At 51.8% G+C, this 18308-nt stretch overlaps 1 protein-coding gene across 2 annotated transcripts; it reads left to right on the top strand.

Moving 5' to 3' along the window:
- Positions 1–171: 171 nt before the first annotated feature.
- On the top strand, positions 172–17223 carry ZC3HC1 (zinc finger C3HC-type containing 1). 2 transcript variants are annotated; one of them, XM_084808972.1, is made up of 10 exons: positions 172–338; positions 2530–2641; positions 3764–3914; positions 5601–5684; positions 6077–6204; positions 8353–8507; positions 11232–11475; positions 12778–12996; positions 14230–14421; positions 16532–17223. In XM_084808972.1, the coding sequence occupies exons 1-10, from the start codon at positions 187–189 to the stop codon at positions 16598–16600; spliced, it is 1506 nt and encodes a 501-aa protein (XP_084665098.1). In that variant the 5' UTR covers positions 172–186; the 3' UTR covers positions 16601–17223. The 2 variants fall into 2 exon arrangements, with proteins under 2 accessions (XP_084665098.1, XP_084665099.1); XM_084808973.1 differs by having other exon boundaries at positions 16433–17223.
- Positions 17224–18308: the final 1085 nt, after the last annotated feature.

The raw sequence follows: 18308 nt of genomic DNA, 5'->3' as shown, positions 1-18308 counted from the left end.
GGACGCTGCTGGCTAGCCGATCAAGAAGGTAGCTACTACCCTCCTTTACTACCCACCCCGCCATTCCTCCGAGAGACCCAGGCGTTGAGAGCAGCGATGGGGTCCGGGAGCGAATTTTCTCCGGACCTTAAGTTCCCGTTTTATTTGGTGGAGGGGGCGGGGGGAAGTTTTAGAGGAGGGACCAACATGGCGGCGCCCAGCCTTGCGGTTGCTGCTCCTGCCGCGGATAACGAGGAGGGCGATTTGGGGGGCAAAGCCAAGTCCCCGGCCATCACCCCGCAGAAGATCCGCGAGCTGATCGATGGGGGGATCGCCCCCGAGGAGGGCAGCCTGGAAGGGTGAGCGGGGAGGCGGGAGGGAGCCAGCTCGCACCCGCCTCCCCTGCGCACTGCAAATGCGAATGGCCTCGGTCGCCTGCTCTTGGTGGAAGGCGGATTGTCCCTGATGCTCCCGCAGACCAAGCGGGGAGGGCGATGGCGGGGTCAGGGCATCCAGGGACCTAGCTGAGGAGAAGGCGGGGCGGGGGACTTGGATATGGAAGCCGTGGTACTTCGGAGAGGGGCGATTAGCTCTCTTGAGGGATACTCTGGTTAGCAGCACCGTTTTCTGAGCACTCTTCTTGGCACCTTGCAGAAAAGTAGGCACCCTTCGGAGGAAAAGAATTGCTAATTTTCAAGCTGGGGGAGCTCGGATTCAAGGACCTCATGGGAGGAACTGTAGCTATGGGAGGGATGTAGCTCAGTGGTAGAGCACCTGCTTTGCACGTAGAAGGTCCCAGGTCCAAACCCTGGCTTCTCCAGGTAAGGCTAGGAAGGAATCTTGCCTGAAACCCTGGAGAGCTGCTGCCGGTCAGTGTTGACAGTACTGGGCTAGATGGCCCAATGGTCTGACTTCATGCTACCTGGGTTCCTGTATAGGTGGAGTGCCAGCTCAGAAGAACTGCCCCCCTCGATAAGATCAAAGGACCACTTGTGTATCATTCTGTTTCCAGCTGCTGGCCTCTGGGAAGCTCACAAGTGGGATGTGAAGGTGACAGGCATCCAAGATGGAACTATTCAGCTCCTATTTTGCCTCAGTCTTCTCCCACAAGGGATGTGTTCAACCTGGGACAAGTAGAACAAATGATATACGGAGGGATTTGTAGCTCAGAATCCAAAAGAACATGGTTAGAGAGCACTTAGCTACTTGGAGGGAGCAATCCTATGGCCGCTAGACAGCGGCTAGACCACCATGGGATATGTTGTTTTCCAGGAACCAACCTCGGAGCCCGCACTCCGAGGTCAGTTCCTGGAGAACTGAGCTCCCTCGTCTTCCACGCTGCCTTGGAGGCAGCGCGGAACAGCCCCATCCTCCACGCTCACAAGAGGAGCACGGAGCAGCCAGAAAGGGGCGTGGCTAGGGGCGTTCCAGGGCGGGAGGGCATAACTGCCTGTACAATACATCCTATGTGTTGTACAGCAGCCTCCTTCCCCGCTCTGTTCACCCGTGGCTAGACACCTGCAATCGGCTCTCTAGCCGAAAAAGCAGGGCAGGAGAAGCACGGAGGGAACGATCCCCTCCATGCTTCTCCTGCCCTGCTTTGGATAGGCAGTTGCCTATCTAGATAGGATTGCTCCCTAAGTGAGTTCTGATCTCCAGGGTCAGATGAATTACATCCCTGGATGTATTACATCCCTGCTCAGTTATTTCAGAGCAGCTTTCTGTAATCTTTGAGAGCTCCCAGAGAACAGGTGAGATGTTGAAAGACTGGAGATGGGCAAATGTTGCCCCCATCTTCAAGAAGGGGGGAAAGGTAGATCCAGGAAACTAAATAAATCATGCCAGACCAACCTTATCTCCTTTTGTGATAGAGTTACTAGTTTGATAGATGATGGGGAGGCTGTGGACATAGTATATCTTGATTTCAGCAAAGCATTTGACAAGGTTCCCCACGGGGGGAAAATGTTTTCCCCCGCATGACTTCAAAATTTCCAGAAATTTTACATCTCTAGGCTGCACCCTGCAGTGCAGGGGATTGGACTAGATGATCTCCAAGGTTCCTTCGACTCTATGATTCTATCCCCTGTTCTATTTTCCCAAAGCAGCCATGGACTTACCGGGTGGTTTCTGACTAATAAATAAGTGTCTACAGAGACTGAGCCCAATGTTGGTGCTGGATGAAAAATAAAAACACATATTTTAAAGTCTGCATCTGTTCCTAGGAACAGGCCATTTGAATATGATTGCCATTTACATGCCACAGTAACAATATTCAGAAGCTGGTATGGATTTTTAAAAAGAAAGGCATTCTTCACAGTGACTGTGAAAATGGAACAAGCTCTAGGTTTGACATGTTTTATCCAGTTCTTATTACTGTCAAAGTTAAGACACTGGGTCAGTGGATGGAGACTGCGGGCCTTGGTTAATTGCAGGTCAGTTGTAGGTGTGTATAATTGGGGGGGGGGGCTTGCGGTGGGGAGGTGAACGGAAAACCATTGCCACCATGAACAGCAAATCATCTTATCTTACGGCCTGTTATTTGACTTTCAGAAAAGATTCCTCTGCCTTATACGAAGTAGTGAATGGGTCTCCCCAGGCGGATGAGCTGCCTTTCGAAGCCACCAGCAAAGAAGCCTACTTCAGTCGAGTGGAAACATTTACCATATCTTTTTTTGTCCCGTTTCTGAGGCTGTTGTGTCACTGTGTAGTGTAGTGGTGAGAGTGACGGACTGGGAGCCGGGAGATCCGGGTTCTAGTCCCCACTTGGCCATGGAAGCTCACTGGGTGACTTTGGGCCAGTCACAGACTCTCAGCCCAACCTACCTCACAGGGTTGTTGTTGTGAAGATACAACGGTGAGGAGGAGGATAATGTAAGCCGCCTTGAGATCCTTGCGAGAGGGAGAAAGGCGGGGTATAAATGCAATAAATAAATAAATAAAATAAACTGGTGGTGGGAGGTGGGATGGAGTGAAGGAACTCTCTGATAGTCAAGAGCCATGTCGACCAGTGGGTCTTGTCCCATTTTGGGCTTTGAGAGCTGGCAGATGGGTGGGATTCCTACTTAATAAGAGTGGTCGTGTTCAGTTGGTTGGGTGAGTGAGTAGCTGCTTGAATGGCAGTCTTGAGTGGGAAGACAGTTTGCCAGTAGGGCAAGGAGTGGGCTAGGGAGGACGGGAGCCAGGGCTGGAGAAGATACAGCAGGGAGACAAGTCCTGGCACTTGAGCAATGTAGATGGAGCAGGGTTCGTCCATCTGGGAAGTTTTATGTAGGCCCCATGTCAATCAGGAATCGGGACGGCCTGTAATCTGCAGAGACAGTTGAGCGAAACTCTGAGTTTGGGGAGGGGCCATGGCTCAGTGGCAGAGCCCCTGCTTTGCATGCAGAAGGCCCCTGGTTTGATCCCCAGCATCTCCAGGCAGAGCTGGAAAAATCCAGCCTGAAACAGGGACTGCTGCTGCCAGTCCATGTCAACAATACTGAGCTGGATGGATCAAAAGTCTGGTTCGGTGTAACGGGTGCAGAGCCTCTTCCAGCCAAAGAGGCTGGATCCCATTCCAGAGAAGCTTTCAGGGGCTTCATTCCAGTGGTAGGCAGAGCCGAAGGCAAAAGGGGGAGGGACCAAAGATAGGGGGGGCAAATATACCCCTACACCCCTAAAATAGATCTGCACCCCTGCAGTGTAAGGTTTGCAGTCCTGGTTTGATGCTGGACACATGGGAGTAGCTTGGGGGACCAAGCCTTGAGTCTGAACCCTGACGAGTATCGCCCCTTGACACAAGCACTCCCTCAAGTGGGCAGGCAAGCCCCACGAGTTGTCTCCCCTGATCTGTGCCAAGTACGGATGGACCAACGTCGAGTGTGACATGTTGAAGTGCGCTAGCTGCCAGGCCTACCTCTGTGCCAGTCTGCAGCTGGCATTCGACTTCAGCAAGTGTAAGAGCTTCAGGGCCTGCCGCTCCGGTCCGTTAAAATCAAAAAGCACGCCTCGGAAGGCCGCTGTGCATTGTGCAGTCTTGTGTTTGTGCTGCCGAAGTGTGGAGTTTAGGCAGAGAATGGAACTTCCTAATAACTGCAGCTTTCATTTAAAAACAACTCACAAAGCAAGTTCCTAGCCCTTATGGCCAAGAAGATGGACTTGAATGTGTGTGATCAATGCCCAGTAAAATCAGAAGCCAGGGCAGAGTGGGGGCAGTTCAGTTACATTCCAATAGGTCAGGGGACTGGATTTCAGGGTTCTTTTCATGACTAGCACAAATCAAGCGCATTGACTCAGTTGGCACAATGCATGCAGCTCTGCGCTTTTCTTAGCAACAAATGGCTAAAACAGTTGTGCAGACTATGCACAGCTCCGGGTTTGCTTTTCTATTTATCCGTCTGCCACGTATGAGTCTTATCCCTTTCTCCAGCGGGCTCAGGGCGGCAGACATGGCAGCAACAGTGGTGGTAGTAGCAATAATAAATAATAATTTATGGATTGGCATTTTCGCAGCACTTTCAAATGCGTGCAGTTGCCGTCCTTACAACAACATGCATGCAGGTCAGCGTTATTATTATCCTGTTATCCCTCAGGTGGGCCTGATGCTGAGGGGGGGCGTCCCTAGGGCGGGGCGGGGAGTGGGGGCAACCACTTTCAGCCTGACGGCCAAATTCCATTTCAGAAAAGCTCTCAGTGGCCACATGCCCGCAGTGGGTGGGACTGAAGGCAAAGACGGTGGGGTCAAATATACCAAAACGCCAGCATGTTTTTTCCTTAAAGCTTTTACTGGCAGTAACTCAGCCTTGGGAGAGGCATTTCAACCTTTTAACATGGGGGAAAACTGCACCAAAGCCGGGAAGCCACCAGGCAATTGATGGTTGGGGGAAAGGGGGCAGGGTTATCTGAGAAATCCCAGAGAGTTGGATTGGGACCCCAAGCAGGCTGGATTAGACCCACAGGCTTGAGGTTCACCACCCCTGCCCTATGGGGAGCTAGCGAGGTCAGGGCAGAGGCAAGTTTCCAAACCAGAAGAATTCCCGGTTCACAGCTCAGTCTCCTTGGGTGCAATCCTATGCATGTTTAGACAGAAAAAAAGTCCTAAAATTCCCAGCATTCCCCAGCCAACATAGCTGGCTGGAAAATGCTGGGAGTTTTAGGACTTTTTCCTGTCTAAACATGCATAGGATTGCGCCCTTAGCCACAATATCACCCAAGCTCCCACTTGGCCCCAGCGGATGGTTTGGGAGCCCCTGGTGCAGTGGCAGTGCTTACGCGGAGTGGGTGTGGCTCTGGGCTGGGAGTCCTGTGTCAGTGGCCCTGCTGACTGGGGCTGATAGGAGTGGGAGTCGAACACATCTGGAGGGCACCAGGTTGGGGAAGGTAGCAGGCGGTGGGTTAGGGGAGACCATCCTGGGCCGGGTGGACCAGAGTTCAGAGTCTGCACAAGGTGGCTTCCGATGTTCCTAAACTGAGGAAGAGGGTGCAGCAATTTTAGCGACACCTCCTTTGGTCTGGGGTTATCGACTACGGGCACAGGAACCTGTGTCGCTTAGCTAGTGTCGGGAACGTCTCGAGGCTTTCTCGGGGTTGTTCCCTGCCTTCAGGAGATCCTCAGTGTTCCAGGCTGTGCGTTTGCTTTCCAGACAAGGAGAGGTGCTTGGAGCTGAGGAGAGCTCTGTCGGCTGCTCACGAGAAGTTCTGCTTCTGGCCAGACAGTCCCTGCCCAGGTAAGCGCTGGCGCACCCTGATTTGTGGGAGCAGATGTGAGGAGAGGAGCAAGTCTGTGCCAAGAGGCAACTTGCAGCTGAAAATAGGGTGTTCCTGCTGTGGACGCTCACTCCCTTTGTGCGGAGGAGAAAATAGGATGTTCCTGAAAATAGGGTGTTCCTGCTGTGGACGCTCGCTCCCTTTGCAGGGAAGAGATGCTTTCAGGGGGAGCTTGGTTCGAGTAGTTCATGCCTTACTTGCAAATGTCTAGACATGGCCATGTTGATTGAGAATGATGGGATTTGCAGTCCAGCACATCTGAAGGGCGCCAGGTTGGGGAAGGCCGGTCTGGAGACCAAATGATTTGATGGTCCCCTGGCCTGAGACTTCTGCTTCTTTTGCTTTTGGCTAGATCGCTTTTCAGTCTTGCTGGTCGATGAGCCCCTGGCTCTGTTCAGCGACTTTCTGGAGCGCTTTCAAAGCCTGTGCCAGCTGGAGCTTCAGCTGCCCTCGCTGAAACCGGAAGACCTCAAAAGCATGGTAGGTTCTCCTGCGATCGACGGGTGGTCCTGCTGGAGGGGGGTGGGGGCGGGGCAGTAATACTAAAATACCTTTGAGCAGCCTTTTCCAACCTGGCACCTTCCTGATGCATTGGACTACAACACCTATAACCCCCCAGCCATCATAGCTGTATGGGTGTTGTAGTCCAATGCATCTGGAGGGTGCCAAGCTGGGGAAGGCTGCCTCTGAGTGTGTGAAGGGTGCCCTTCCCTTACCACCAAGTAACTAAATAAGCCCCATGTACTTGGATTAGGGGTGAGGCCTCTCCCAGGCAGAGAGGAGGTGGTCTGGCTTGGGCAGTCAAAACAAAAAGGGATTGTGAGGCGCTCCAAAAGGATCTCTCCAAACTGAGAGAATGGGCATCCAAACATCACATGCGGTTCAATGTGAGCAAGTGCAAAGTGAAGCACGCCGGGGCAAAACATCCCAACTTCAAGTATAGCCTGATGGGATCTGAGCTAGTGGTGACTGAGCGGGAAAGGGATCTTGGGGTTGTGGTGGACAGCTCAATGAAGATGTCAGCCCAGTGTGTGGCTAAAAAAAGGCAAACTCCATGTTAGGCATAGTTAGGAAAGGAATTCAGAATAAAACTGCCAGTATGATACTGCCCCAATACAAATCTATGGTGAGACCACACCTGGAATACTTTGTACAGTTCTGGTCAGCACACCTAAAAGAAGTGCAGAAAAGGACAACTAAAATGGTCAAGGGGCTGGAGCAACTCCCCTATGGGGGAAGGTTTCAACAGCTGGGATTGTTTAGCGTGGAAAAAAGGAGGGTCAGGGGAGACATGATAGAAGTGTAGAAAATGATGCATGGTGTGGAGAATGTGGATAAGGAGACATTTTTCTCCCTCTCTCAAAGTACTAGAACCTGGGGTCATCCCATGAAATGGATGGGTGGGAGGTTCAGGACAGATCAAAGGGAGGACTTCTTCACACAGTGCATACTTAAAACTGGAATTCACTCCCACAAGATGTGGTGATGGCCACCAGTTTGGGTGGCTTTAAAAGGGGGTTAGACAAATTCCTGGAGGAGAAGGCTATTGAGAGCTACTAGTCCTGATGACTGTATGCCAACTCCAGGATCAGAGACAGTCTGCCTATGTACACCAGTTGCTGGGGAACATGGACAGGAGGGTGCTGTTGTGCTCCTGTCCTGCTTGTGGGTTCCTGGTTGACAGCTGGTTGGCCACTGTGTGAACACAGTGCTGGACTAGATGGACCCTTGGTCGGATCCAGCATGGCTCTTCTTATGCTCTTATGAGTCTCAGCACCTCCCTTCTAAAAGTAAAGCCCACACGTTCTGTGGAAGCACTACTGTGCGCTCAGCACAGCACATGCTCATTGATGGTTGTTGTGTAAACGAGAGGAGCAGAGCATTGGGGGCCAGACACAATCAGGTTCCTCTCACAAGGATCAAGGCCCTGTACAAATGGAGTGTGAGGAGAACATGGTCCAGGCAGGCTGGAGGTCAAATCTCAGCCAGCAAAATTATTAAAAGAGAAAGTGGGCAAGGATATGTTTTTCTCTTGTACTTGTAGATCTTGGCATCATCCAGTGGGCGATGGACCCAGGGCAGAGAACAGAAATAATTTATTTGCATAGTGCATAACTAACTTATGGGATTTTCTGTCACAACATGTGGTAATGGCCATAGGCTTAGACGGCTTGAAAAGGGAATTAGAAGAAACCATGGGGAAGGAAGAGGCTGCCCATGTCTTGTGGCCCACCAGACGTTTGGGCCTACAACTCCCCCCCCCCCCCGGCTATGCTAGCTAGAGCTGATGGGAGTTCTAGAGGCAAAACATCTGGAGGGCCACAAGTTACCCACCCCTTTTTTTAATAGGTAATGTCAGGGACTGAAGGAGGGCAGAATCTCTTCCCTGTGGGTATCTGTTTTGTTTTTCTCCTGTCCCCCTTCCATGAAACTGGAGAGAATTCTGCTCCCCACTTTTCAGTTTGGGAAGTGCAGGGGGTTTTGTGGCGTAGGCATTAGAGTTGCCTGCACTCGAATCTAGGTACCGAAATCTGCCCCCAAATCTAGGCACCCAAATGGAGAAAGGTACTCTCTGTAAGAGCTGTGTAAACTCACTGTGTTTTGTCGGTTGGTTGCTTGGTTTCCCAGTCCTTGACGGAAGAGAAGATCAGCCTGCTCCTGCAGCTGATTGAAGACATTGACTGCAAAACTGAGGGTGAGAAGACGCCCATCAAGCGCGCTTCGGATCTTCTTCAAATCCACATCACTGCTTGCATCTTGGCCCTCTGTGGCTGGACTAGTAGGTACGTATGCAGCTGGAATCAGAAGAAGTCAAGTTCATTTACAAAGCTCCCCAAATTGCAGCTATGGGTCCCTGCTCATTCTCGTACTCTGCTATGCAAGGGGTGCCACAGTTGCCCTCATCGTCATCACTTGTATGATACCACATTTATGTATGTATTTATTTAAATTATTTTCAACCCCTCTCTTTAGCCCCAAAGCCTCCCAGAGCAACTTACAATGATCGGTAGTAAGACCGTCTTTGCCCTTGGGCTTACAATCTAAAAGACATGGCACACAAGGAAGACAGGATGGGGAGAGAGAAGGAAAAACCCAGGCTCTGGCACTAGTTCTTCAAGTGACAGTTCTTATCACAACCACCTGGGATGGAAACAGTTCAGACAATCCGGTGGCATGGCCGCCAGCTAGGTGACAGTCAAAGGAGAGCCAAAGGCCACTGATCTCTCAGCAGAAGTGCTGGAATAGCCCTGCTTCACTTCTCTCCCTCTGCTTTGCAGCCTGGGCATGGCATTCTACTGAGTACAAGATGATGGGTCTCTGCCCCAAGGGGCTTACAGTATAAATCTGACACAAGGGAGACAAGAAAGGGAGAGGAGGGAAAGAGAAATGAAGGCCAGGTTAAATACAGGAAGAGATTGATTGATTGCACTGGTGTGTGTGTGTGTGTGTGAGTGTGTGTAAGAAAGATAGAAAGACTGACAACAGAGTATTTAAAAATATTTTTTTAGCTAAACGTTTTGGTTTCTGCCCTCATCAGTAGCTGTGCTGTTAAATGGATACCAGGAGCGGCAGTTTGGAATGCCTGGAGATGGAGAGAGAGAAATTTCTGTCCTTTTAGTGCTGATACGCAACTCAAGGGAGGCTACATTTTTCTCCTTCTCTCATAATACTAGAGCCAAATGAGGTCATCCCATGAAGCTGATTGGTGGGAGCTTCAGGAGAGATAAAAGGACAGGCTTCTTCACTACATCTCACCTAGGGTGCAGGGCTTCTTCACTACATCAGCAGGGCTGATGGTGACAATAGACGGGGCTTTCTCAGTGACTGCACCAACATCGTAAGAACCTCAGAAGGGCCATGCTGGATCTAGTCCAACATTCTGTTCATGCAGTGGCCAACCAGCTGCCCACGGGAAACCCACAAGCAGGACATGAGTGTAACAGCTCCCTCCCGCCCAACAGCTTCATGGGATGACCCCATTGGGTTCTAGTATTACGCAAGAGGGAGAAAAATGTTTCCCTGCCCACTTTCTCCACACCGTGCATAATGCTGGAAGTTGAAAGGAAGCAGGAGAGGTGGTGTCATGCAGATGTTAGCCCTAAAACCCAGAGGTGGGTTGGTATGTAGCAGCCTCCGGGATTTGGGCAGAGAAGCGCCTTGGTATTTGGCACAGAACCCCACATCCTGAGAGTCTCGGCTTTCAGTTAGAAAATTAGAAATTACAAAAGCTGTTAATGCTGTGAAGTTCATTGCTTGTTGATAGAGCACTTGCATTATATGAAAAAGGTCCCAGCTTTAGTCCTTGGGATCTCCAGCAAAAAGGATCAGGTAACAAGTGACAGGCAAGTCTTTAGAGCGAGATGGAGGGACCGCAGCTCAGTGGCAGAGCACATGCTCCTCATGCAGAGAGTCCCCAGTTCGACCCCCAGCATCTCCAGGTAGGGCTGGAAAAACTCCTGCCTGAAACCCTGGAGAGCCGCTGCTGCCAGTCAGTGTTGACAATACTGGGCTAGATGGATGAGAGGTCTGACTTGGTATCAGGCAGCTTCTTGTAGACGCATGACTGAGGCTGAAAGGGAGTGGCTTGCCAAAGGCCATCCAGTGAATTCGTGGCAGTGCTGGGATTCGGATTTCAGTGGGTCGTGTGGGCAAGGTGCCCTAGCTCACTGCTCTGGTTTGAACTGCTGCACTGGCTAGCGAAATAATTTACAAATAGGCCTGCCTGAAGCAGCGTCAAGCACCTCCAGCCCACTATGGCCGGCTCTGACTGGCAGGTGCTCTCCAGGGTCTTTTCACTGGCGATGGCAGGGATTGGAGCCAGGGCCTCCCGTCTGCAAAGCATAGCTCAGTGGTGAGGGCCACACGCATTGCTCCCAGAAGGCACCGGCCTCGATCCCTGGCATTGCCGAGTAAAAGGAACAGGTCACAGGTGATGGGAAGGTCTTTGTGTGAGACCTTTTCAAAAGGTTGGCCAGCCAGAGTAGGCAGCAGCAGGGTAGATGGACACATAGCCTGGCCTCGTATAAGGCCACGAACTCTACCCAGCACTGTGGTCCTTCCCTGGCCCACCAGTTTCTCATTCAGCGAGTTGAGTCTGCAGCCATTTAGGAAGCACAGGGCTTTGTGCCAAATTCAAGACGAGGCTGGACAGCCGTCTGTCGGGGATGCTCTGACTTGGATTCCTGCATTGAGCAGGGGGTTGGACTCGATGGCCTTGTAGGCCCCTTCCAACCCTACTGTTCTATGATTCTGTGATGTACAGCAGCCTTCCCCAACCTGGTGCCCTCCAGATGTTTTGAACTACAGCTCCCAGCACCCTTGACCACTGGCTATGCTGGCTGGGGGCGATGGGAACTGCAGTCCAAAACAACCGGAGGGAACCAGGTCAGAGTGGGCTGCATAGTGTCACAATTCTGTATTGATACGGAGTGTGTTTGCTGTGGCCCCTGGCTCTTTTTCTGTTCTTTTCTCTGACTTTTGCATCTTCCGTGCTGTTCGCCACCTAGCCCCTCTACTGGATCTGTCCATCTCCCCCTGATCACCTGTTGCCGCTGCATGAGGAAGGTGGGGTTGTGGGCCTTCCACCAGATGGAGTCTGCCATACTGGAGACAGAGCTCCCCCTGGCCCTCACCAGCACGCCCATCGCACCTGCAGATGGGCACCCTGACAAAGGCCCCACAGTGCCCACATCTCCACGCCGGATGATCACCCGGAGCCAGGACACCAGCTTCCCCTTGGGGGCTGAGCAGGTAGGCCTCCAGCACTGTGGCTCTAACCTGGAGGGGGTGACGATCTATTCTCAGGCTGCTTTTCACCCTTACGGTGGATTCACTGTGTGTGTGTGTGTGTGTGAAGGTTGCTCTGCTGTTGATGAAATGTTGTGGCTGTTTCCTCTTTGGAATCTCTGCCCTTTTGTTTTTTCTGCCTCCAGCAAAAATCTGTGTTCATGTGCCTTCCATCTCTCTCAGGCCATCTGGATCCGCCTTCCCTCAACCTGGTGTCCTCCAGATGTGTTGGGCTGCAACTCCCATCAGCCCCACACAGGACATTGAATTGCAGCCCATGAAATAAACCAAATGTTGGCTCTAACGTCAACACCTTGCCCTGGCTCAGGGCTGGGCATGCGGCCTCCCATGGCTGGTTTTTGCCGGAAGGGCTGCTTCCCACTGCTGGCAAATTTCCCTGGAAGCGAAATTGTCCTCCTGGAAGCCTCCTAGGTGTGTGATTCTACTTGGGAAGAAGGCATGTGTTCCCCGGAGACTTATTTTCAAGCCAAACGGTTGCTCTTTTTGCCACCATGGCAGGAGTTCCTGTGGGGGTGGAAACCCAACTAGCCCCCAACATAGGACGTAGCGGTTGCACATTTCGAGGCCTTCGCCTGGGAAACTGGTGCAGCCACCCAGTCTGCTTCAGGATGTCAGGCAGGGCCGACCCCAAGCGCCTCCCTGAGCGCAACACGCCCTTCAGGAAGGAGGGCAGGTCGGCGGTGTGAGCAAAACAAAAGGTCCGACCAGACTTACAGGTGATACATCCTTTCTGCCACTTGCATCCCTGACTTTCAGCGGCCACTGCCAAGGCGTGCCTGTTCACCATGGGAGCGCCGCACCACAGAATGGCGACTTGTGAGTGTGAGCGGGTCGTCACACACAACATGTGCTCCAAAGGAGCTTCCGCGTCGCCTGACCACACTCCTCGGCTCTGCTAGCACAAGGTCTTTTTCTTCTCCTGAAAGCTGATCTACCTCCCCGTAGCTTTAAAACAACCTTCTCCAACCTGGTGCTCTCCAGATGTTTTGGACTTTGACTCCCATCAGCCCCAGCCAGCATGGCTGATGGTAAGGAATGCTGGAAGTCGTAGTCTGCAACACCTGGAGGGCACCAGATTGGGAGAAGGCCGCTGTAAACTCTCTCCTGCATGCCCCTCTCATGTGTGTGCGTGTGGGGGGCACAATTCTTGCCCCTCTTCTTTCTGGGATCCCTTCTGAGCGCCTCTCCTTACTGCCACAGGGGTGCAGTAGACCCAGCTAACCCTCACTTCCCTCACCTGTGTAGCCTGAGAAGAGCCCCTCCCCCGTGATCGGCCGCGTGCGGAGCTTTGATAGCTGTAGCTCTGGGGAGCGCCCCGACGCTGACGCGGCGAGCCCCACCACCCGGAGCCGTCCCGTGACCCGCAGCATGGGGCAAGGCGAGGCCTGCGGCCTGGGAGCAGAGGTGCCGTCCAGCCCCCACCGGAGGGCCAAGCGCGCCCGGCTCTGCTCGTCTAGCAGCTCGGTGAGTGCCTGGCAGAGGAAGCGGAGGGAACGCAGACTGGGAGGTGGGACTCCAGCTGGGGCTGGGGCTCAGGCCCTGGGATGGAGCTCACAGTCTGCTGTTCTCGCAGCTTCCTGGCCCTCCATGCTGGTATCCTCCCTTCTCCCCCGCCCCAGTGTCCAGCCATACCAATGTCTATGCCAGGAGTGTTGAACCTCAGGCCAGGGGGCCCAATCTGGCCAACCTCAGGTCCCAGTCTGGCCCTTTGGGGTTCCCAAGGTGGTCATGGCCCCTTCCCCACATCGACAAGGGGCTCCCACTTCCCCCCTACGGCCAGTTGTTTGGTAGTTTTCTGGCTCTTGCATGTTTCCCCCTATTCTGAAAGCTTGAACTGCCTCCAAACGCTGAGGGACTGGCAGGAAGAGACACTTTCAGCTACAACATGCTGGTGTTTGGCCCCACCCCTTTTGCCTTTGGCCCCACCCACCACTGGAAAGCGGCCTCCTAGAGCTTCTCCGAAATGGAATTTGGCCCCTGGGCTGACAGAGATTCGGCACCTCTGCAACATGCCCATTGGGGGGAGGGGGGTGGCCCTCTAGTGTAGACCTCTAGTGTAGACCTCTAAATCACGTCATTTCTTCAGCACCTGTACAGCAGGGCCAGGTGAGCCAGGTGCCCCCAGACGTCTGGGACTGCAGCTCCCTTCAGCCCTGGCCTGCATGGCCAGTGGTCGGGGATTATGGGAGTTGCAGTCTCAAAGGTCTAGAGGGCCCCAGGTGGCCTTCCCCGGCCAGTCATCACGGGCTGTATGTAAATCGAAACGAGAGACCCCGGTCCTGTCCTGATGACAGAAGGCAACCCCGCTCTGAGTGGCGGAACATCGGACGCACCCCCTCCTGCTTCAGGCCGTGGTCTGGCTGGCTCAGTATGGTCTACAGCAGCCTTCTCCAAGGTGGTGCCCTCCAGGTGTGTTGGAATGCGGCTCCCATCATTCCCAGCCTTTGGCCATGCATTCCACCACATCCGGAGTGTGCCACGGTGCCTTGGAGAAGGCTAGCCTGCAGAGTCCACCAGAGGTAGACAGCCCAGTGCCCCCAGGTGCTGGCAAGGTCTGGTTCTTGCGGTGACAGTGGCGGCTGGCATGGCCAGGAAGGGTGTCTTCCTCCTCTCCGCAATGGCTCTGAGCCGCCGTCAAGCTGACGATCTGCCCTCCGCCTCCCATTTCCAATGCTTCTGCCCTTCCTCCCCGATCAGGACTCATCTTCCCGGAGTTTTTTTGACCCTGTCTCCCAGCACCGCGACTGGTGTCCCTGGGTCAGTGCAGCGAAGGAGACGGCGGCCGATGGGGACCACGCGGAGGGGACAGCGGATCTCGGATGGCAGGTGGTCCTGAAGGCTCTCCAGGCTTCCAGGCCCTCGGATCGGCCGCTGGAGGCAGAGTCCGAGGTGAGGAGGCTCGCTTGGGTGCCACCAGCGTCCTCGTCGCTGTACAAAACCGGGCAGGGCGTGATCCCTCTGGTGATGCATCCGATCTGCGGCAGACCAGTGGCCACTGTGTGTCCCATGCCAAAGGGAGCTAGTAGCTCCCGAGTAGCCCACAGAGGTGGAGGGAGGCCTTGCAGGCCAGTATAGCTCAAATCCCTCCTTGATGCAGGAAACCCAGAGTTAGAACATCCCCAAAAGATGGCTCTCCAGCCTCTGCTTGGAGACCTCCGGTGAGGGAGAAGCCCGCTCACCCATGAACCTGCCCCGAACTGTTCTTATTTAACTATTTGTTACATTTATATCCCATCTTTCCTCCAAGGAGCTGCCTCCTCTCTGTTTTATCCACACAACAACCCTGTGAGGAAGGTTAGGCCGAGTTAGTAAACTGCCCAAAGTCTCCCAGCGGACTTCAAGGCCAAAGCAGTCTGACCCAGCACTATCTCATGGGTTTTTCAGTTGATTTTTGTCCTCCTGGGGGCTCAGGTTTTATTTGTTTGTTTATTGTTCCATTTATATCCTGCCTTTCCTCCAAGGAGCACATGATCCCCCTCCTCTTCACCTTATCCTCACAACAACCTTGTGAGAAGGCTATCAGCAGCTGCTAGTCCTGATGTTATATGCTACTTCCAGTGTCAGAGGCAGCATGCTAGAGGTGTACAAAATTATGCGTGGTGTGGAGAAAGTGAATAGACTTTCCCCGTGTCTCATAGTACTAGAGAGCTTTGGCTATTGGGCGGTATAGAAATGAAATAAATAAATAAATAATAAAATCCAGTGGGGTTATCCCATGAAGCTGATTGGTGGGAGAGTCAGGACAGATAAAGGGAAGGACTTCTTCTCACAGCAGATAGCTTAAAGCATGGAATGTGCTACCACAAGACATCGTGATGGCCATTGATTTGGATGGCTTGGGGATTGGACAAATGCCTGGAGGAGAAGGCTATCAGTGGCTATTAGCTATGCACTACCGCCAGTATCAGAGGCAGTATGCCTGTGTACACCAGTTGCTGGGGAACATGGGCAGGAAAGTGCTGTTGCACTCATGTCCTGCTTGTGGGCTTTTCACAGGCAGCTGGTTGGCCACTGCATGAACAGAGTGCTGGACTAGATGGACCCTTGGTCTGATCCAGCAGGGCTCTTCTGATGTTCTGATTTTAGGCTGAGAGTCAATGACTGGCCCAAAGTCTCCCAGTGAGCTTCATGGCCAGCTGGGGATAGAACCAGGGTCTCCTCAGTCCAACGCTCTAACCACTGCACCACAGTGGCTGTCTTCTCACACAGTGAACTGCAATCTACCCTCCTGGAGCTGAAGCCCATTTAATCTAGTCCTGTCCTCTGGGACAGTGGAGAACAAGTCTTTGTCCTTTTTTAAGCAGTGAACCCCTGGGGATTTGAAGAGTGCTCTCTGGTGCGCCTTTCGGTTTTCTCTTCTGCTGGCTATATGTACTGAGCTCCTTCAACCCCTCCTCATAGGACTGGTCTTCCATACCCCTGAACATTTTTGTGGTCCTTTCCTAAAACTGTTCTAATTTGCCTGTTGATTGATTCATTTGATATCTATCCCACCTTTCTATCCCCGCAAAAAGGCTAACAATAAAATCCAGATTAAAAACAAAATCTGAATTAAAACACAGCATTAAAACAAATAAATTAAAAACACAATAAAAGAAATACATATAAAAAAATAAACACTGTCTACATCATTCTTTCTCAATATGGAGCTACCCAAATGTGTCAGACAACAACTTCCAGCATGCCCCAGCCAGCATTGTAGTCCAGCAGTTCTGGAGAGCACTTCGTTGGGATGGCTGGTCTTCCTCCTCCTTAAAGTGTGGCGCCAGAGCTGGGTGCACTACACCGGATGAGCTCTGACGAGCACGGATTCAAGCGGAACGATGGCTTTCCATTACTTGTAAACAACGGTTCTATTAACACAGCCTAAAATCACATTCACTTCTCTCTTTTTTTGCAGCCACGTCACACATCCAGAGGCAGCTAACATTACTCACTTCTTATTTATGTGACAGCTGGAGTTGGCTTTAAGCATGTCCCTCTTTCCTTCACGCTGCAGAATCTCTCAGTGAAGTCCCGTAAGGTGTTCCGGATTTTCCGGCAGTGGGAAGCTACCTGTTCCTCCTGAAGACTTTGGCCTTTGGCAGCATCGGGGAAATGCGAAGAGCGATCGATGGGATGTGCCGCTTTCTACTGATAAAAGAGCGAGAGACACTTATTATTTGCGTTGGAGCAGAGTCCATCCTGGAGAAACCTGCCTTTGTGCCAAAGCTGTGGACAGGAGCAATTCTCGAGAGGCGTGCCAGTAGCACAGCAAAGGTGATGTGTAAACAGCAGCCAGAGACAGCTATGGCAGTTCCTTGGGGGGGATATGCATGAGCATTTCACGACGCCTTTCCTTTGCAGTGGCTGGGGCGACTCTCCTCCTCAGCTGTCAGAGACTCCCCTAGTATGTCCTTACTTTAACTGCACTGCATCGACCTGCAGACAAAGACGGGAGAGGCTAACAACTTCTCATGTTCTGTATTTGGGTACATCTTTGCTACTAAAATTAAATTGGCTTTGTGGTTGCAGCTCACTTCCTCCTCCCCTGCTGCGAGGCATTCAGGGAACCATAGGTCTGTCAAGGGCCTATGGATATCTGGCAGAACCTTCTCAGCACCTGCACAAACTACAGTTCCCATCATTCCTTGGGGGGTGCCCTTGGGGAGCTGTGACATCTAAGTGAATAAAACCAGTTTAAGTTTGTAATGTGGATGTGGCATGTGTGTGTTTCTGTAGCCAGGCTGAGACTTGGCCCGTTTAAGCCACCTTTGGGGCTGTGACGTTAGCTGTTAATAAAACATTTTGTTCTTTTCTTAATCTTATATGCCAAAAAACTGCCAACAACATTATGAGATGGCCAGGGGCCCTTATGTTCTCTATTGAGAAACTTCACAATCCTTATCAAATCAACCTCAGTTTTGCAATTTGAAGTCACAAAGAAATGACTTTCACCTGGAAACATTTCCAAAGACTGGGGGTTTTGGTTTAAACTCAGGGCTGTGTGTATATTTGACACTACCTAAATATTTATGTCAAGAAAATCTGAATTCTGTTACTTTGTATACTATTTGCAAATATTATCAAGCTATGCAAAATTAGGTATCTGCATTTGCAAAAAAAAAAAAAGTTACTTTTTTTCTTAGTATTAAATGAAAGCTGAGACAAATTCCATGCCAGGCATGATCAGGAAATGGACTGAAAATTTAAACCAACAGTATCATAAAGTCTTTATGTCAATCTGCTGTTTGGGGGCCTGCAAGGAGGATATTGTGTTAAAGTTCTAGCTGCCCCATTTCAAAATGGATTTTATGGAGCTGGACAAGGTGCCCAAAAGGGCAACTGAAATGTCCAAGGGGACAGAAGTACCAACCCTATGAGTAAAGGCTAAAGTGTTTGGGGCCTTTTAGTTCAGAAAAAAAGGACAAGTGGGGTAGAGTTTTATATCTGGTATGGATATATAGGTATGATATGGTGGGGTTATGTATGATATGTATGTATGAGAAGAGTTACATATGGCAGGAGGCAGAACTTCAGGGTCCTATCCAGCCTGGATGGCTCTGCCTCCTTTTCCCCAAACACAGATCATTTGGTGGTTTCATGGCTTTTGTGCAGTTCCCCCCACCCCCCAAAAAAGGTTGAAATGCCTCTCCTAAGGCTTAGTTATTGGCAAAAAGGGGTTTAAGCTAAAATATCTCAGCATGTTTGCCCCACCCCTTTTGCCTTTGGGCCCACCTCTTTGGCTCTGCCCACCACTGGAATGTGGTCCCCTGGAACTTGTCCGAAATGGAATT

Source organism: Heloderma suspectum, chromosome 7, assembly GCF_057233095.1.
Source record: "Heloderma suspectum isolate Gila_16-S chromosome 7, 16-S_ref, whole genome shotgun sequence".
NCBI lineage: Eukaryota > Metazoa > Chordata > Lepidosauria > Squamata > Helodermatidae > Heloderma > Heloderma suspectum.
Note: the sequence above shows the minus strand (reverse complement) of the source record. Positions and strands in the feature narration are given on the sequence as shown.